This window comes from Thalassophryne amazonica, chromosome 19 (assembly GCF_902500255.1).
Source record: "Thalassophryne amazonica chromosome 19, fThaAma1.1, whole genome shotgun sequence".
NCBI lineage: Eukaryota > Metazoa > Chordata > Actinopteri > Batrachoidiformes > Batrachoididae > Thalassophryne > Thalassophryne amazonica.
In genome coordinates this window covers 63,810,216-63,831,117 of record NC_047121.1, presented here as the reverse complement: position 1 = coordinate 63,831,117, position 20,902 = coordinate 63,810,216, and the positions used below count along the sequence as shown (strand labels likewise).

The 20,902-nt window shown below is 39.5% G+C and overlaps 2 protein-coding genes across 6 annotated transcripts in view; both read left to right on the top strand.

Annotated features, from left to right (window-relative positions):
* The window catches only part of LOC117501175 (leucine-rich repeat-containing protein 74A), a 29,843-nt gene extending 13,181 nt beyond the window's left edge, over positions 1-16,662 (top strand). For 3 of the 4 annotated variants that reach the window (XM_034160019.1, XM_034160018.1, XM_034160016.1), the window contains exons 2-13: positions 376-551; positions 627-734; positions 824-917; positions 1,359-1,408; positions 1,508-1,589; positions 1,708-1,793; positions 1,861-2,055; positions 2,126-2,221; positions 6,410-6,553; positions 8,025-8,129; positions 8,260-8,345; positions 16,026-16,662. In XM_034160019.1, the coding sequence (XP_034015910.1) occupies positions 489-551; positions 627-734; positions 824-917; positions 1,359-1,408; positions 1,508-1,589; positions 1,708-1,793; positions 1,861-2,055; positions 2,126-2,221; positions 6,410-6,553; positions 8,025-8,129; positions 8,260-8,345; positions 16,026-16,644 (1,728 nt within the window). In that variant the 5' untranslated portion in view covers positions 376-488 and the 3' untranslated portion in view covers positions 16,645-16,662. The remainder of the gene's footprint in view (positions 1-375; positions 552-626; positions 735-823; positions 918-1,358; positions 1,409-1,507; positions 1,590-1,707; positions 1,794-1,860; positions 2,056-2,125; positions 2,222-6,409; positions 6,554-8,024; positions 8,130-8,259; positions 8,346-16,025) is intronic. The other variant, XM_034160017.1, reaches the window with a different exon arrangement.
* A 1,698-nt stretch (positions 16,663-18,360) lies between these two features.
* On the top strand, positions 18,361-20,584 carry si:ch211-173a9.7 (olfactomedin-4). 2 transcript variants are annotated; one of them, XM_034160011.1, is made up of 5 exons: positions 18,361-18,460; positions 18,565-18,735; positions 18,827-19,039; positions 19,117-19,264; positions 19,629-20,584. In XM_034160011.1, exons 1-5 carry the CDS (start codon positions 18,407-18,409, stop codon positions 20,456-20,458), a joined length of 1,416 nt encoding a protein of 471 aa, XP_034015902.1. In that variant the 5' UTR covers positions 18,361-18,406; the 3' UTR covers positions 20,459-20,584. The 2 variants fall into 2 exon arrangements, with proteins under 2 accessions (XP_034015902.1, XP_034015901.1); XM_034160010.1 differs by having other exon boundaries at positions 18,362-18,460; positions 18,562-18,735.
* Positions 20,585-20,902: the final 318 nt, after the last annotated feature.

Sequence of the window (20,902 nt, the reverse complement as noted above, 5' to 3'; positions counted from 1 at the left end):
GATTGGCCCAGAAATTGCCATTTAACAAAACAACAAAACCCTTAATAATAATTTCATCGAACGTCAAGGAATTTTATTTCCAACCTGATTTACGTAGACTGGATGCAGCACACACACAGGTACATTCCAGAACTGCCCTGCCAAGGTCAGCTAGGGGTCAGTCATTGCCACACTGCAAATTAATCTGTCCATGCAGCAAGATATTTCCCTCAGATTTAGTGTTTTTATCTTGTTTTTAGACACCCCTTTTGTGCAGTGCAGATTGTCTTTGTACCAGCAGCTATTAGTACTGTGTCGATGTTGGAGTAAAGCATCTGGAATGACTTTGCTCTGCATATTAATACCTGACTGACTCGTACGTTTTCTCTTTGTCAGAAAAAGAGGAGAGCGTGAAGCAGACGTCTGTAGCTGACATCTACCTGCAGACCTGTGAGCACGTGCACGTGGTGCCCGTCTCTTACTTCATACGAAACCTGCACTCCCCCACCATGACCCTCAGCCATCACGGCCTTGGACCTCTGGGGTCCAGGGCACTCGCTGTTGCTTTAGCGGTGAGTTCAAAGTCCAGTTGTCGAGTGCGACTTTTTAACTCTAAAGTCTCCTCTGTGGTTTCTCTGCGTGTGTAGGCCGACGTGCACATCAGCACTCTGGAACTGGCAGATAATCACATTCTGGCTGAAGGAGCTGCACACCTCGCTGAGGCGCTGAGGGCAAATTTCACTGTTCAGCACCTGGTACGAAGGCTGGTAGTACTGCATGCACTCCACTGGGTGGCGGAAGTTTGTTCCTGGTGGATTCCTGTTTTGTTCCTGTTCTCTTTCAGGATTTATCTAACAACCATCTGCAGTCTGCAGGAGCAGAGTGCACTGCCAAAATGTTGCAGCACAACATTTCAATAAAAACTATTAAACTTGCAGGTAATGCGGACGTTAGTAACATTTAGTGATGTGACGGGGTGAATCTCAGGGGTGCAGCCGGGACTTCACACGCGACATAAATAATTATTTAAGTACAGTATTGTGTCATCCATTCACCATCAAAAAATGTCAACATTTCCTAAAATGCACAATATAGTTAAAAAAAAAAGACTTTTGACTTTGTGCTTAATGGTGTCCTTCAAAAAGGATGAAACTTTTTTACCCAGATTTTCCCCAAACAAAAATCAGCATGTCCTCTGCAACACTTTAAAGTGACTTATTTTTTTGAAGATCAAAGGTCAGGGAGGAACATAAGGTCATTCCTGTATGTATGTATATATATATATATATATATATATATATATATATATATATATAGAAATTTGGGTGAAAAACAGTGAATTTTAATTTTTTTATTTTTAATCATTATGTTTATTTCAGGCAATGAATTTACTGACAACGATGCAAAATACTTTGCAGATGCCTTGTCGGTAAGTTCTTAATGATTTGTTAAAAAAAAAAAAGGTCAAATATTCAAACACAATGCGTTACATTTTTAAAATGTTTTTGATGATATTTTTTACATTCAGAGCAACTCCAGAATAAAAGAACTGGACCTGAGCCATAATGAGTTTTGTGGAAAAGGAGGAGAATATTTGGGGCAGCTGTTGGGTATTAAAAAAGTCACTTTTCTTTGAATGTCTTAAAATACACTAATATCTTTTAAATAAGTGTGATATAAACAAATGTCACAGCTCTCTCTCTCTTTTTTTTTTTTTTTTTAAACTAGCAACCAATGAAGGTCTGGATGTTCTGGACCTGAGCTGGAACCACCTCAGAATGAAAGGAGCCGTTGCTTTCTGTGCCGGACTCAAGGTACGGCTAAAGAAACCATGTGATCTGATTGGCCTGCGACATCTGATGGGATCTTGTCAATATTTAGGTGAATATGACATTGAAACACCTGGATTTATCGTGGAATGGTTTTGGGAATGAGGGGGCTCTGGCCATGGGCGAGGCCCTAAAATTCAACAGCACTCTGCTGCATCTCAACCTGAACAACAACCGCATCAACAATGAAGGCGTCGGCATGCTGTGCCGAGGCCTCGTGGCCAATGACACGCTGCGAGTCCTTATGGTGAGGAACCAACGCTTTTATGGCTGAATACAGATGTGACGTGACAGGAAACGTGTTTTACTTCCTGCAGCTGGCGTACAACTCGTTAACAGTAGAGGGAGCTCTGGCGCTGGTCCGCATGGTGAAGAATACATCGAAAACCGCTCTGGAGGAGATCAACATATGTGTGAGTAACTCAGTCATGTTAAACAACATGAATCAAACAGTTTTACACAGTTCACTGATCCATGGCTGTGTTTCATTACTGACCGTTAAAGACCAAATGAGCGTTTTGGATTACATTCGATTAGAGTAGATTGAAGTTTGTCATTGAGCAGAGTACAGGTACAGGGCCAATGAAATACAGCTGACATATAACCAGAAATGCATAAAAAAAGCTCGAAATACTAAGTGCAGTCGAGTAATATGTAAAGATAGGAGTGAGGTAGACAAATAGGAGATGGATAATATACAGATAAGTATGTACACTAATGTACAAATAAATGACTACAGTGACACACAATATCAGTATATACTGTACACTAGCGTATGAACAGTGGTGCATCTCAGCTAAAACTTACATAAAAATTGTTCATTTTGTGATAAAAGTTTGGAATTCTAAATTAACTAATGTTTATTTTCAGATATGGAGCCATTCTGGAGCTGACCTCTATAATGAGCTACAGGGGTCAATAAAGAATTACACAGGGGTCACAATTTAAAAATGCTCTAATCATGTTGAAAACTAGACCACATTAATTGTGTGATCATAACAATTCCAAAACGGTATAGTTTGGACTGTCTAGGACTGAATGTTCTGGAGTTATGGGGTAAAAACAGCAAAAATGGTGACAAAGGTCTGTTTCAGTTTGTACAGGGGTCAAAAGTTGAAGTTGCTCCAATTTTGGTAAGAAATGACGCAAATTATTGGTTAATAGCATTTTAAAAAGGAATAGTTTGCACCATCTGTCATGCTTAGTTATCATGTTACGGGGTAACATATGCCATATGTCATAGAATCTAATGGACGTCGACCTTGTTTGACCTTTACTTTGGAAACCAAACATTCAACACAGTCAAAACTATAAACCAATAATTTGCATCACCTCATCCTTCCCTCTAATCAGACCCACCACTGTGGTATCATCTGCAAACATCCCATAAACAGGGATGCAGTCGTGGGTGAAAAGAGAGTAGAGAAGGGGACTCAGCACACAGCCTTGTGGCCCGCCAGTGTTCAGTGTGACTGTGGAAGGCGAAAGGCTTCCCCATTTTACAGCCTGGGGTCTGTTAGTTAGAAAGTCCAGAATCCATTTACAGAATGGTTTGCTGATCTCCAAACTGACTGAGTTGAGTTTTGTTCTGGATCTGATCTGGATTGTGGATTTTGTGGACATCTGAATTTAATATTGAAAAGCCCAGTTGGTGCATTTTGTATTATATCACAATCAGAAGTGCCTCAATCACTCTCATTTGTGACAATGAGGTGCAAACTGGCACTCTGAGTGAACAGACTAAGTTTGATCCACATTTGATCCATATTGCGAATTTAGCGGATATTTGATTTGAATATTGAAAAGCCCTTTTGAGCTATATTTTATATTATATTTTAGCTTATGAAAAGCCACTTCCAAAAGGATGTTGCCCTTGAAAATTTTTTCCAAGGTAAAAATTTGTGAAATTGCAAACTCGTGTTGGCGGAGGTTTACACTCTATGAGCATAGTGCTCTAGTTTTCCTATGTTTTTCTACTTTATGTATCTGCAGGGAATCTACACATTTTATATCAGCATCCATATACACAACAGCCAAACTTTCTGCAGAGTAAAACCATGCATACAACAATCCGCTGCGTTGAGATGTGTGTAATGTGCGGTATTCGTGTCCACGAATTGTGTACAGATCCTTGCAACATGGGGCCGTGCATTATCCTGCTGCAACATGAGGTGATGTTCTTGGATGTATGGCACAACAATGGGCCTCAGGATCTCGTCACGGTATCTCTGTGCATTCAAAATGCCATCAATAAAATGCACCTGTGTTCTTCGTCCATAACAGACGCCTGCCCATACCATAACCCCACCGCCACCATGGGCCACTCGATCCACAACATTGACATCAGAAAACCGCTCACCCACACGACGCCACACACGCTGTCTGCCATCTGCCCTGGACAGTGTGAACCGGGATTCATCCGTGAAGAGAACACCTCTCCAACGTGCCAAACGCCAGTGAATGTGAGCATTTGCCCACTCAAGTCAGTTACGACGACGAACTGGAGTCAGGTCGAGACCCCGATGATGACGACGAGCATGCAGATGAGCTTCCCTGAGACGGTTTCTGACAGTTTGTGCAGAAATTCTTTGGTTATGCAAACCGACTGTTTCAGCAGCTGTCCGAGTGGCTGGTCTCAGACGATCTTGGAGGTGAACATGCTGGATGTGGAGGTCCTGGGCTGGTGTGGTTACACGTGGTCTGCGGTTGTGAGGCTGGTTGGATGTACTGCCAAATTCTCTGAAACGCCTTTGAAGACGGCTTATGGTAGAGAAATGAACATTCAATACACGAGCAACAGCTCTGGTTGACATTCCTGCTGTCAGCATGCCAATTGCACGCTCCCTCATATCTTGCAACATCTCTGGCATTGTGCTGTGTGATAAAACTGCACCTTTCAGAGTGGCCTTTTATTGTGAGCAGTCTAAGGCACACCTGTGCACTAATCATGGTGTCTAATCAGCATCTTGATATGGCACACCTGTGAGGTGGGATGGATTATCTCAGCAAAGGAGAAGTGCTCACTATCACAGATTTAGACTGGTTTGTGAACAATATTTGAGGGAAATGGTGATATTGTGTATGTGGAAAAAGTTTTAGATCTTTGAGTTCATCTCATACAAAATGGGAGCAAAACCAAAAGTGTTGCGTTTATATTTTTGTTGAGTGTATTGTTGGTGCATTTTGATCCATGATACCTGGTATGCGATATATAAGCCCAACACCATAGTAGGAGAAACATGCCCATATCATGATGCTTGCACCACCATGCTTCACTGTCTTCACTGTGAACTGTGGCTTGAATTCAGAGTTTGGTGGTCGTCTCACAAACTGTCTGCAGCCCTTGGCCCCAAAAAGAACAATTTTACTCTCATCAGTCCACAAAATATTCCTCCATTTCTCTTTAGGCCAGTTGATGTGTTCTTTGGCAACTTGTAACCTCTTCTGCACGTCTTTTATTTAACAGAGGGACTTTGTGGGGGATTCTTGCAAATAAATTAGCTTCACACAGGCATCTTCTAACTGTCACAGCACTTACAGGTAACTCCAGACTGTCTTTGATCATCCTGGAGCTGATCAATGGGTGAGCCTTTGCCATTCTGGTTATCCTTCTATCCAGTTTGATGGTTGTTTTCCGTTTTCTTCCACACGTCTATGTTTTTTGTCCATTTTAAAGCATTGGAGATCATTGTAGATGAACAGCCTATAATTTTTTGCACCTGCATATAAGTTTTCCCCTCTCCAATCAACTTTTTACTCAAACTACACTGTTCTTCTGAACAATGTCTTGGATGTCCCATTTTCCTCAGGTTTTCAAAGAGAAAAGCATGTTCAACAGGTGCTGGCTTCATCCTTAAATAGGGGACACCTGATTCACAAAATTGACGAACTCACTGACTGAATGCCACACTACTATTATTGTGAACACCCCCTTTTCTACTTTTTTTTTTTTTTACTAATAACCTAATTTCATAGCCTTAAGAGTGTGCATATCATGAATGCTTGGTCTTGTTGGATTTGTGAGAATCTACTGGTACCTTGTTTCCCATGTAACAATAAGAAATATACTCAAAACCTGGATTAATCTTTTTAGTCACATAGCACTACTATTATTTTGAACACTACTGTATCACTGGTCCGACATCTACTGCACATGTCTGAGTTTGCTGAAAGGAATAATCTTATAATCAGATGTGCACATAACTGGTGCTTAGGCGTGCTAAAAATTAATGATGTGCAGGTTCTCGGGAGGAAAGCAATTATAAGAGATTGACTGAGGACCAGCGTAAGTCTGTTTATAATCACATGCATGATGATGAAAATTAGGAGCAGGTGTAGCTGAATTTGCATGCTTGGTGATCTTATTTACTACTATCTTTCATCTCCAAAGCTGCTTGTGTTAATATGTTGAAATTTTGTGATCCTGAAAATAAGTAAATATTGTCGTCTTTTTGTTGTGTCATACACAGACGAAGAAAACTGAAGCCTAATGTTAGACCTTGGACTTTTTTTGTCAGTGTTCAAACAAATATTGCAGAGGAACACTGGTTGCAGTATTTTGCACATTTAATGTTTTTTTTTGTTTGTTTCCACGTGGACAGAATGTGTTGGTAAATGAGAACTTTGTGCAGCTGTTGGAGGTGACATGTCAGGAACATCCCAGTCTGGAGGTGCAGTACGGAGGCGTAGGAGGCTTCATCGCCAAAAAACAACCAAAACGCCCCAATCCAATGAAAATCATCCAGGTCAGTTTAGTCACTTAAAACAAGTCAGAAGATATGGTTTGATTTCATTGTCGTCTGTTCAGCTCGTATCTCACTGGACTGTGACAGCCTGCGAATGGCATCCATGAGAAAATTTGCACAATTCGGTGTGAGGGTCGCAGCCATTCACCATTCCATTGACCCAGTCATGGGGTGGTGCCCGCGCAATGCTTGATTTATGAGCGGATGAAAAATGTGCACGATAAACTCCTTCACCAAATCATCAGGTGGGCATCTAGTACGTGCCAGCTAATGGAACTAAGTTTTATGTGTGGCTCACCTGTGGACCCACAGTCTGGCTGTGCCCACACACTGAACACATCCTGTCCAACCTTGGAGGAGCTGCACAGACAAGATTTACTGTGTTTTTCTCTTTTTAGTTATTTTTCTCAGGACCACAGTAGAAATAAGTCTAATGCTGCCGGGCTGGCAACGACCCTCGTGCATGCAGGGACAGCGGGCGGGCTTCACCTGTGTGGAGAACATGGACGAGGCGATCTGGATTTATTGCTTTTATTTTCATTGTCTGTGAGGATGTCAGTGGAAGTTGGGAGACGCAGCTCCTGGACGTCATTCTGTAACTCCATAAGTGGTTGTTCACACATTTCTTATTGTTTATTTAATTATTATTTATTTATTATTTAATTATTATTTATAGTGCTTTTTCTGCCTAAAGTCCAGGGAATTTTCACAGCCTCTTTTACATAAAAACAACGTAATAGTCCACATTCATCCTGCGCAATGTGTCCACAAACATGTTGTCATTTCAGCCACTCTAGTGGGGAGTAACATCCATGAGAGTGCCATGCGGTATTCACACGCAAATCTTTGCGCCTGCAAAAACCGCACCAGTGATGCTCAACTTTTCGCATGTGTGATGTGCGCCATGTCAGTGACTCTTGCGCGGTACATGTGCAAACTGCTCGAAATTTGTGGTCGAATTTTTGCCACCACCATTGGATGGCATTCAGTGGACAGTCGGCCAGCATGTGCACACGTTGGGAGGATGAATTCAGTGAGATTCTACATGAAAAAGTTGTTGCTTTGTTGCCTGTTTTCACAGGATTTTGTGTCTCTGCCTACCCTCCACCAGTCGCACCTCAGTGAGATACTACTCTTAATTAACAGGATGATGTATGAAGTTCTGAACTGAAACCTGGTGGAAATAGTTTAGAAGTAAATCACAGGTCATGTATCTAAAAATTTTACAAATAATGAAGATCATGTGTTAAAAATAATAATAAATCTACATTTGTTTTGTGTTACATCCTACAATTTAAAAAAAACTATTTGGGTTTATTTAATCAGGTTATTACAGTCTTTACTAGGTATTCTTTTTACTTATTTAATCACTTAGTAAAACAAGATAAAAATGCAACATTAAATTTCATCTTATTTCACCTCGTTTGTGTTCCATAATGATCAAAGTTCCTTCTCAAAATATTTCTTGAAGGATTATCTGGATCAGCACAAGCTACGTCTGTGGGATTTTTTCCGGAACATTGACAAAGACGGCACCATGCGAGTCCCTGTTGCTGACTTCAGGAAGGCCGTGCAGGTTTTACAAACATATACTAATTAATTAAAGATAATCAGTGCTATTTCCAGGTAGTTGTGCACTGATGACATGTTTATCACGCAAACACCATTGTTCTCCATTTCCTGTTTGCATTGTGAAACCGTTACAGCAATCAACCGTTCCTTTGGATCGATACCAGATTGAGGAGCTGATTGAAAGACTTGATCGTGACGGGACAGGAATGGTTGACTACAGGTGAGCAGGTCTCATGCTCTTTAATTACTCACCCACACATGGGTTCTTCACACAAGTTCTAAAGTTTTATTGTTGTTGAATGTGCAGTAATGATGATCATGTTGTGCAATTTACACCACAAATTGTTGGAATAATGGTGTGGTTAAAGCTGAGAGCTGGGAATTTCTCCACACTAATACTATGAATGACACAAACAATTTATTTCTTTGAGAAAGACAGAACTTTGTATCATACAGTGCTTCTCCATCATGCAGTTGGACACAAATTTAAAGTCGCACTGGTGTATAAAATTGCACCTGTTAAAAAAAAAGGCCTCTTGAAGAGGAAAACCCATATATAGGTTGCATCGGAACATAAGATGCATTTTAAGCTCATTAATGTGGGATTTTTGGGCATTGTTGTGATGTTCTTCTTCAAATTAAAGTTTATATTGTTTAGTGCTTTGAATCCTGTAAAATTCATTTATACGAGTAAATAGTTACTGTAATTATTATGATGAATAACAGTCTCATGGTTTTTCAGTATATAAGTTGCACCTGAGTGTAAGTCGCAGGGTTTCCCAAAATAGTAAAAAAAACTGTGACTTATACTTCAGAAAATACAGTATATGGGGAACCAGTTGTCTTAAAAGCAAGTCTCACTACTTGATCAAATTAGCTACAAGCAACGAGCTGACAAGAGACAAGTGGTCGCTATGTTGCCAGCTGGGTAGGGCCAAAATAGACAAGAACACTATTTTATGTCATTTCTACACTTACAGAAATATTTAACCCTAACATTTAAGATTTATGTAAATTGATTACATGACAAATTCCCATTTACTTGTTTAAGATAATTTTAATACAAACCTACCAAATAAACCTTACATGATGCATAATAATTACAGTAGTGTTCAGAATAATAGTAGTGCTATGTGACTAAAAAGATGAATCCAGGTTTTGAGTATATTTCTTATTGTTACATGGGAAACAAGGTACCAGTAGATTCAGTAGATTCTCACAAATCCAACAAGACCAAGCATTCATGATATGCACACTCTTAAGGCTATGAAATGAAATGAATGAAAAAGTAGAAAAGGGGGTGTTCACAATAATAGTACGAGTTTTTTGGCATTCTCGTAGTTTGGCATTCAGTCAGTGAGTTTGTCAATTTTGTGGAACAAACAGGTGTGAATCAGGTGTCCTCTATTTAAGGATGAATCAAGCACCTGTTGAACATGCTTTTCTCCTTGAAAGCCTGAGGAAAATGGGACGTTCAAGACATTGTTCAAAAAAACAGCGTAGTTTGATGAAAAAGTTGATTGGAGAGGGGAAAACATATACGCAGGTGCAAAAAATTATAGGCTGTTCATCTACAATGATCTCCAATGCTTTAAAATGGACAAAAAAACCAGAGACGCGTGGAAGAAAATGGAAAACAACCATCAAAATGGATAGAAGAATAACCAGAATGGCAAAGGCTCACCCATTGATCAGCTCCAGGATGATCAAAGACAGTCTGGAGTTACCTGTAAGTGCTGTGACAGTTAGAAGACGCCTGTGTGAAGCTAATTTATGTGCAAGAATCCCCCGCAAAGTCCCTATGTTAAATAAAAGACATGTGCAGAAGAGGTTACAGTTTGCCAAAGAACACATCAACTGGCCTAAAGAGAAATGGAGGAATATTTTGTGGAATGATGAGAGTAAAACTGCTGTTTTTGGGTCCAAGGGCCGCAGACAGTTTGTGAGACGACCCCCAAACTCTGAATTCAAGCCACAGTTCACAGTGAAGACAGTGAAGCATGGTGGTGCAAGCATCATGATATGGGCATGTTTCTCCTACTATGGTGCTGGGCCTATATATCGCATACCAGGTATCATGGATCAGTTTGGATATGTCAAAATACTTGAAGAGGTCATGTTGCCTTATGCTGAAGAGGACATGCCCTTGCAATGGGTGTTTCAACAAGACAATGACCCCAAGCACACTAGTAAACCAGCAAAATTTTTGTTCCAAACCAACAAAATTAATGCCTTGCAGATGTGAAGAAATCATGAAAGAATCAGATGCTACTATTACTGTGAACACCCCCTTTTCTACTTTTTTTTTTTACTAATAGCCCAATTTCATAGCCTTAAGAGTGTGCATATCATGAATGCTTGGTCTTGTTGGATTTGTGAGAATCTACTGAATCTACTGGTACCTTGTTTCCCATGTAACAATACTATTATTCTGAACACTACTGTATGTTACCTATGCCATTTATCTTGTATAGATAACATAATTATTATGCAATTCAAACAATATACTTTATGTATTTTAAATAAATACTGTCATTATTATTGATTTAGAGTAATTATATTTTATTAATACTAAATACATAAAGCTGAGGATTATGCATTTCAAATGAATAGGATTTATTACAGTAATAATGCATCATGTAAGATTTATTTGGTAGGTTTTTATTAAAATGATCTAAAAAAGTAAGTAGGAATTTGTCATGTAATAAAATGACAAATCTTAAAACTTAGGGTTAAATATTTCTGTGAGTGTAAGCAATGCAACACAGCCACTGCCAATCCGAGTGAAGTCAGCATGATGTGACTGTGATATACGTTGGTTGCTCACTCAAACAAAATAATCCAAGATGGCACAATATGCTGTTTTTTTCTCTTGTATTTTGTAAAGATTAGCAAAAAAATAACCCTTTTTAAATCTAAAAACTCCATTTGTGTAACCAGATAATACCTCTGAAGTGATTTACAAGACATCTCATGGAGATGTTAGCATGCATGAGATGTTAGCATGCTAACTAGCGGATACAAGCGCGTCTTTGTGAAAGATGGTGAGCTGAAACAAATCGACTTTCGATCCGTTAAACGATTACGTTAATTGATTAGCATTCTGCGGCATGTTCACTGTTGTTTCACTGGAGTGTGAAGTTCGCTGATCCACAGCAGGATTGTTTTCCACCGGCGCGGCTCCACCTGAAGCCCGAGGCGTCAGCGCAGTTCCACCGGCGCGGCTTTACCGAGGCCCGAGGTGTCAGCGCACATCCACCGGCGCGGCTCCACCTGAAGCCCGAGGCGTCAGCGCAGTTCCACCGGCGCGGCTTTACTGAGGCCCGAGGCGTCAGCGCACATCCACCGGCGCGGCTTTACCGAGGCCCGAGGCGCCAGCGCGGAGTTATTTGACCATGGGTCCGAAGAAGGCACTGACGGCGGAGGAGGGAGACGATATCAAGAAGTCCCTGGACTTTTTGTCTGAGGAAATCTCTGTGGTTAAAATGCAGCAGAAATCCATTATGGAGCTGGTGGAAGAAGTGAAGGCTCTCCGGATCCAGAATGCCGAGAAAGACCGGCGTCTGGTGCACCTGGAGAACCGTGTTGCAGAGTTGGAACAGTACACAAGGATGAACAACGTTATTATTACAGGAATTCATATTAAACCTCGATCCTACGCACGGGCGGTGTCAGAAGACAGCGGAGGGGAGGCCAACGAGCAGGAGGCCAGCTCAGTGGAACAACAGGTGGCTGACTTCCTGCAATCTAAAGGTATTCAAATGGACTGTAATAACATTGAAGCGTGCCACCCCCTGCCCAGGAGAGAGGATGGAGACAAGCGAGCAGTTATAATGAGGTTTGTCAACAGAAAACATAAAATGGCATTGTTAAAACAGGGACGGAAACTTAAAGGAACAAACGTATTCATCAATGAACATCTGACCAAAAGAAACGCAGACATCGCCAGGAAAGCTCGTTTCTTAAAAAAGCAGGGAAAAATTCAACAGACATGGACATCCAACTGCAAAACATTCATTAAATTGAATGGAACACCAGAACAAGCGAAGGTTATGGTAATCAGGAACATCGAGGATCTGGACAAATATGACCAATAAGGTATGAGGACACAAACACATCACAACACCATGACACAGACCAGAGGAACCTATTCATCTACTACCTATTCATCTACATCTAGAGACAAGAAGGATATAACTCAAAGGATTGCTGATCATGGAAAAGTAGAACTGAGAACATTTAAATACACAGACCACAATGTACTGGACTTGGAGCACGATATAGACCCGGACAATAATTTCTTCTCAAATATCAATGACAGTTGTTGCTATTATACAGATGAACACTTTAATCGGATCATTAAAACGGATAACAAATGATCAATAATCCATTTCAACAGCAGAAGTCTATATGCAAACTTTAACAACATTAAAGAATATTTAAGTCAGTTTAAAAAAATATTTAACATAATTGCTATATCAGAAACATGGATCAATGAAGATAAAGGAATGGATTTTGAACTGGATGGATATGAATTTAATTGTGTAAACAGAAAGAATAAGAGTGGAGGAGGAGTGGCTGTGTATGTGGATAAGAACATGGATTATAAAATAGTAGACAATATGACAACTGTGATTGATAACTTATTAGAATGTATAACTATTGAAATATGTGAAGAAAAAAGCAAAAATGTATTAGTCAACTGTATATATAGAGCACCAGGATCTAGTATTGAAACATTCACTGACTGTATGGGAAAAATGTTCTCAAAAACTAATCAAAAAACTGTGTTCATTTGTGGTGACTTAAATATTGATCTGCTCAATCCAAATAAGCATAAAATAACAGATGAATTTATCAGTATAATGTACAGTATGAGTTTATATCCAAAAATCACCAGGCCAAGCAGAATTACATCCCATAGTGCCACTTTAATTGATAATATATTCAGCAATGATATTGAGAATAACACTGTGAGTGGATTATTAATCAATGACATTAGTGATCATCTACCAGTTTTCATCGTTTATAATAGAAACCATCGGCGGAATCAGCCAGAGGAGAAAATAAAATACAGGCGAGTGCGGACAGAGGAAAACATGAACACACTAAAGAAGGATTTACAGGAGCAAAACTGGGAAAAGGTATACAGTGAAAGTGATGTTGATAGTGCATATGAAACTTTTTTACAAATATTTACATCATTATATGATAAAAATTGTCCAATTAAACAAGACTACAGAAAACAAAAAACCCAAGCTCGACCATGGATGACGAAAGGGTTACGAAATGCATGTAATAAGATAAATACACTGTATAGAGAATTCATAAAACTAAAGACTAAAGAGGCAGAAAATAGATACAAGAAATACAAAAATAGATTAACTAATATTATACGGGTATGTAGGAAGGAATATTATAGTAACATATTATATAATAACAAAAACAATATTAAAGGAATATGGGATATATTAAATAGCATTATCAAAAATGGTAATAAAAAACAGAGTTACCCTCAGTATTTCATTGATAATAATGTCAAGAAGGAAAATAAGGATGAGGTAGTCAACGGTTTTAATAATTTTTTTGTAAATATTGGACCAAGCTTGGCAGAAAAAATTCCTGATTCCCAACCTGAGGATTGGGATAATAATCTCATAGAAAGAAATCCCTGTTCAATGTTCCTCACAGCAGTGGATGGAAAAGAAATTATAGACATTGTGAATAATTGTAAATATAAAACATCTACCGATTTAAATGAAATTGATATGGTGGTGGTAAAACAGGTCATTGAATGGATTGTAGAACCATTAACATACATCTGTAACTTATCATTTCAAACCGGTAAATTTCCCAATCAAATGAAAATAGCTAAGGTTGTGCCACTGTATAAGACTGGGGATAGACACCACTTCACAAATTATAGACCTGTTTCTTTGCTTCCACAATTTTCCAAATTATTAGAAAAGTTATTCAATAATAGATTAGACAAATTCATAAATAAACAAATTACTTACTGATAGTCAATATGGATTCAGAGCACATAGTTCAACATCACTTGCATTAATAGAATCAGTTGAGGAGATTACAAACGCCATAGACCACAAATTACATTCAGTTGGAATATTTATAGACCTTAAAAAGGCTTTTGATACAATCAATCATGACATATTAATCAGTAAACTTGAACAGTATGGGATTAGGGGGTTGGTGTTGCACTGGGTGAGAAGCTACTTAAGTAACAGAAAACAGTTTGTGAAGTTGGGGGAATATACATCATCATGCTTGGACAATGCTTGTGGCGTCCCACAGGGGTCAGTATTGGGTCCAAAACTGTTTCTAATTTATATAAATGATATTGTCAATGTTTCCAAAATATTAAAATTAGTATTATTTGCAGATGACACAAGCATTTTTTGTTCAGGGGGAGATTTGCAGGAGTTACTGAGGAGGATCAGTATAGAAATGGGAAAATTGAAAATATGGTCTGACAGAAACAAATTATCATTAAACTTAAGTAAAACAAAATACATGTTATTTGGCTATTGTAATACAGACATACAGGTTCAGTTACAAGTCGAGGGGGTAGATATTGAAAGGGTACATGAAAATAAGTTTCTGGGGGTGATAATAGATGATAAGATAAACTGGAAGACTCATAAAACATATACAAAGTAAACTGTCAAGAAGCATTTCAGTTCTAAACAAAGCGAAACATATTCTGGACCACAACTCACTCCGCATTCTTTACTGCTCACTGGTTTTACCATATTTACAGTACTGTGCAGAGGTATGGGGTAATACTTATAAAGGTACAACACAATCACTATCAGTAATGCAGAAAAGAGCTATAAGAATTATTCATAATACTGGCTATAGAGATCATACAAATCCACTATTTTTACAATCCAAATTCTTAAAATTCACAGACTTGGTTCATTTTCAAACAGTACAAATTGTGTATAAAGCAATAAACAATTTACTTCCAGCAAATATTAAAAATATGTTTTTTTAACAGATCAGGGGATTACAGTCTGAGGGGGAAATTTAATTTAAAGCATCAGTGGGCACGAACAACATTAAAAGGTTTCTGTATTTCTGTCTGTGGGGTGAGGATGTGGAACAGATTGGGAGTGGGGCTCAAGCAATGTCCAAGCATGAACCAGTTCAAACAGCAGTACAAAAATGTTTTTTTCTAGGTATAGGGAGGAGGAAGGGTAATGAGGGTTAGGGTGTTTTTGTTTTTTGCTTCGGCTTGTAAATATATAGTATTTTGTATGTAAGTAGGTATGTGTAGGTGTATATTTATGTTTGTGTATATGTATGTGTATATATATGTATATATGTATATGTGTATATGTGTATGTATGTTGATATGTATATATATGTATGTATATATGTATATATATATATATTGATATCGGTTTAGGTGTGTAGGAATCTATGTGTATATGTGGCAAAGGGTATTACTGGTTGTGGGGAAGAAGGGGTAGGGATAAATAAGCTGATGCTTCACCCTACCCCTTTTCGGACATGTTGGGTACACAGTAGGAACTTTTTTGTTGTTGTCTTTACTGATCTATCTTGTAATTGTTGTTGTATCAAATGTTCGAAATAAACAGTTTTCATTCATTCATTCATTCAAGTATGGAGTTAAAGCTCACAGTGACACAGTGCCCCCGTCTTTTCTATTCAAACATTGTGTACAGTAAAACCAAGTAACCCTTGTTGTGCACACCTTGGGAATGCTCATCATTCATAAATTGCAACAGCTTGTCGCCCTCATTTGTGACTAATCTGACCGTAGTCAAATTCTAATCACCCCATTCCTATTTTAATTGTAAAGTTTTGTTGAAAACTGATTTTGTGGATCATTTAAAATGGGTGTTTCTGTGTATAGGGGACTGGCAGACACAAGGAAACAGATGAGGAGGGACCATTGGCGCCAACTGAAGAAGGTGGAATCACGTCAGAAAAAGGAGAAACACAAAAGCGACAGGATCCTGAAGACCTTCCAGAGTGCTGTGGAAGCGGTTACACCACGAGGCTCCATGGTTATGTCTCCAGGAGGACCCAAAGAGGACTCCAGTGGCCCCCAGCCATTTTTTGCCACCCCGCTTAGTTCTTGGCACCACATCGTCTTGTCAAACAGTAGTTGCTATTCTGTTACCAACATCAGCAGCGTCCACCTACCCATGATAGGAGGGTCCACACCTTATCGGCCCACAAGTTCTCCAGCAATACGCTCCTACTCCCAACCAAACCTCTCAGGAGACTCTCCTCAGTTTTCCCTCGGCAAGTCCGTCTCTGCCCAGGGAACGCGCTCAGACCCAGACATGACCCCAGGGAAGCTTACCCACAGTGGTAACCACCTGATCAGGTCCAGGCCTTCTCTGAACACCAAGCAGCTGGAGGTGAAAGTCATAACCAAGAACGTGAAGAAAAAGAAAGTGAAGAAATACGCTGAAAAACCCTTCAAGAACCCTAACCCTGACTTGCAAATTAATAATAAACAATAATCCTCCTCATGAAGTTCTTTTTTTCTAGCTTGGAGTCACTTAAAAAAATAAAAGAACATAACTGGCATGCCACTGTCATTTTTATTTAATACCAAAAACAAAAAAAATACATTAAAATTGTATTTTCTTTGTTGCAACTATTATTATAGTAACTGTAGTTATGGCAGTAATTCTTACAATAGCAGATACAAAAGCAGAGGCAACTCAACCACAATGAATAATAAATAAGTAATAAATAAGTAATGTACTGTAGCCACTCCCATGACTGCCTACAGGTGCTTCACCAGGTAATCACTTTACTAGTAAGTATTCAACTGAGCACTAGTGCAATAATCATTGGTAAAGTGTTTGCTATCTGAGGAAGAATGCTGAGTCAGTGAATAACCTGTTTGCAGCACTTGAGAAGCTGAAGGATGAAACAGACTAAGATCCAGGCATTCAGTGTCTTCCTGGACCCGACCATCAGAAGTGGGACTGTATGCAATGAAAGTGTTGAACTTTCAAGAAATCCTCACTTGGCAGTGACATTTGTGTTTCTGGCTCTTCAGTTGTGGAAGAACTTACAAAGTCGTGACCTCACTGGACAGACGTGTCTGGCCATACTGATGTCTTTCCAGGAGAATGAATGTCCAAGATGTTCGTGTCATGCTTCCTGTCTTATTGTATGGTTATTGTATGGTTCTGAGACTTGAACACTAACCAGCAACTTAAGGTGACAACCTGATGTCTTTAGTACCAGGTCTCCTTGGAGTGTCCTTGGGTACTGCTGGAATAACTTTTTGTCAATCTCAGGGTTGCTCAGAACATAGGTCCAGAACATAGGTCCCAAAGTTCTGAGGACCCCCGTGGCTGGGGAAGGTAGAGGGAATGTCTACATTTCACCTAGATGGGTACTTTCAAGAGGATGTCTGCCGGGGTGGTTGCCACCCAGGATGTTCGTGTGGTGGATGCAGTGACCTTGGGCACCAGCGTATACTGTGAGACTTGACTTTATTAAGAATGGAAACAGGCATTAGTTACATTACTAACATTCATCACAGTAGTAGTTGAGTTAGCTGTGCATTTACACCTGATATTTTAGTACTTATTAAAATATTGACAGTTATTACAATAGCAGCTGGATATTAAGTGCTTATTCTCTGTATTTTACTCATTACTTTGTAGGTTTATATGATTCTACAAAAATGCAAATCAGAATAATAATAGTGTTTTTGTAAAACCATGGAATAGTTCACTTAACAATAACGCCTTTTTAAACATAAATAGGAGACATAAAAGCCATTTATTTGGGTTATTATTTCATGCTTCTTATTATGATCTTCACAGCATCTTTGCTTAATCAAACTTTTTTTTTTTTTTTTTTTTTTTTTTTAAATCAGACAGGATTTTTCTGCATCACTACATGTCGACAGTTGAAGCATATTTTAATGTGCACACTATATTCAGCAGTTCATTCAGTCATTAAAAAGGATATCAGAGAATAAATATTTATTCAGTTATTACAAAGTGTGATGCTCAATCTGGAAACAATCCATAATACGTGAGAACTCTGTCAGACGGCCAATCGATCCATCAGTCAGTTATGCAAACAGTGATGAAATGTTTCAGACGAACATTCTCGTCTGTGTGTTGAAGATAACATTAAGTGTCATATTTTATATGACAGCGTTGTGAATGAGGACAGGTGCTGCATTCGGTAACCGGCTTTATAAGGCCTGAAGATCCACAGCTTGTTTTAATCATAGCTGCTGACTGCACCAGAATGATCATCGCTTTGTATTTTGTTGCCCTGCTGAGCTCCACAGAGGCCTGGGGGGTACGTATGGATTCATTTCTACCTAAAAAAAATTACCTTATTGTTTGAAGTTCTGCCCATATCAGAAGAAATGATCTATGCTGGTGTGAACGTTTCCTCAGCAGGTAGGCCTGTGGAGCGAGGGGAGTATGAGGAACGGAACAGGTTCAAGCAGTGGTGACAGGTGTACCTGTGATGCCTTCTTGCCCAGTTCCATCTTTCCTGCAAGAGACCTGGTGGCAGTCGAGCAGACCACTGTGGAGATCAGACACAAAGTGGAGCTTGAGATGGGCAAGGTATTCAGGCAGACTGGAAACAGCAGCTGAGCAGATGTCGGTCAACTTAAGACAAACCGCTAAAATATTTTATAATGTGCCTTGATTTCAGATTGAGGATTATGAGACTAAGATGACAGTATATGTAGAGAAGATCATAAAGCTAACAGCCGAAATTGAAAAGGTGGAGAAGAACCCAGATGCCTACAATGATGCTTACTTTGAAGAGGTAAAGGTGAAGATTAAACAAGTAGAGGCCCTGATTGCGGAGCTGCAAGTTTCCATTAAAAGTTCCACCATGATCTTCGAGTCTCTCCGTGTACAGGTAAGCCCCGAGCTGCACCCACAGCTACGGAAACAAAGGTAACAGCAATACATTAACAGAATCGATTTTACCTTCAGATCAAAAGCCTGGAAACAACTTTGAATGAGCTGGAGATGACCTACGACAAGAACACGGTTCTGATGACCCGGCGTGAATACATCATGGTCCAACTGCAGCTACAGGAATGCGAGAGACGTTACCAGGAGATCTTCAACCCCAACATTGGTAAGTTCTGTCACATTACTGAAGATGTCTGACGATGAAGCAACATCCAGGTGGAAGACATGTAGATGTTTAATTTAAGCAACTGGACTAAAGTAGCTTCTTCAGTCTAAACTAGGCTGGTGTAAGGGGTGCAGCCTCTTGTAGACTAATGGAAGAGTCCATATGCTTTTGTCAAACTCTCTAGGTAATGGAAGTTCTGGAAACCTCTAGATAGACTGGTGTAGAAGCCCCAACTGTGGCTTGAAATTGAAAAAGCCACTTGGATGAGGGGTGAAACATCTTGAAGACTTTGAACTAAGATAGTGGACATCCAACACTTTTATAGATTCCACTAACCCTCCAATCACATTTCTTTTCTCTGCAGGGTCTTGTGCACACACAGGTATCATCAAGGTCAGCAAGCCCATAGTGAGCCACCTGAATGCCCATCTGAGTGCTGGCTACAAATTTGGAGGCTGGGGGAAAGATTCCAAACCTCTTCCTGACAGAGAATCTATGTACTTTTACTCTGGGTACACAAGTGCTTCAATTGTTGACATTAGATTCTACACCAACTATAAGAATCTCATTTTGAGAAACCACTTCCAGCATCACAACTTACACAGCAGCTGGACTGGTACGGGCAACAATTTTATCATTCGTGACAACACTCTTTATTATCAGATCAACAATCCATTTGGGTTGGCCAAACTGAATTTCACCACAATGAAATACGAGTCAAGGGTTATTCCTGGGGCTAGCACGAGATTCTCCTACACCAACACCCACAATCAAAACTTTGACTTTGCCGCCGATGAAAATGGGCTTTGGGTGACCTACTCCACAGATGTGTCAGCTGGCAAGCTGGTCATTGCTAAAATTGACGAGCCTTCCTTTGGGATAGCAGAGGAGTGGCAGACGGGCCTCTATAAACCAGGTGTGAGCAATACCTTCATGGTGTGTGGCGTTCTCTATGCAGTCAGAACAATCGATATCCAAACTGAAGAAATATTTTACACATACGATACCAAAACCAAGAAAGAGAGCTACATTAGTGTTCCCTTTGAGAGGTTCCAAGATAACTTTGTGAATCTTGACTACAATCCCACTGACCAGAAGCTCTACATGTACAATGACGGCTACTATGTTAACTACCACCTGTGGTTCAACCACACACTAACAGTCACAGGGAAACCAAAAGTCCTTGGTACCTGATCATCATTATTGAAGTATCTCATCTTCTGAGTGAAACAATGACTGTGTTTCTTTTTTCTTGTAGTTTGTGTAGTGCATCATCTGTCCTTTATCTGCTTCATTTCAAATAAAGATTCTTCAGCATTACAAACGTGTGTCTTAGTGTATATTTTCACAGTTAAACATGACACTACTGAGTGGCTTACTGCAAGATCTGATCTCACAACTCACTCATGTCAGTCTTTCACATTCACTGAGCACTACTTTGGCATGTCCGATATGATACTGATACTGGAACCTTCAGTATCTGCCAATAATACCAAGACCATGCCCCTGTCTCAAACAACTGCAATATAGTAATAAATACATTTGCCTGGATATATTTTTGCTAACCCAACCACTTAACAAAACATGACCTCAAACTGTGAGATTAATATTCCACTCCCCTAAAGCAAAACATACATA

Coding starts and splice junctions, on each gene's coding strand:
- si:ch211-173a9.7 (XM_034160010.1), top strand. CDS start 18,407: ATGATCATCGCTTTGTATTTTGTTGCCCTGCTGAGCTCCACAGAGGCC. Junction 18,461..18,561: donor GCTCCACAGAGGCCTGGGGG/GTACGTATGGAT, acceptor ACGTTTCCTCAG/CAGGTAGGCCTGTGGAGCGA. Junction 18,736..18,826: donor TGGAGCTTGAGATGGGCAAG/GTATTCAGGCAG, acceptor CCTTGATTTCAG/ATTGAGGATTATGAGACTAA.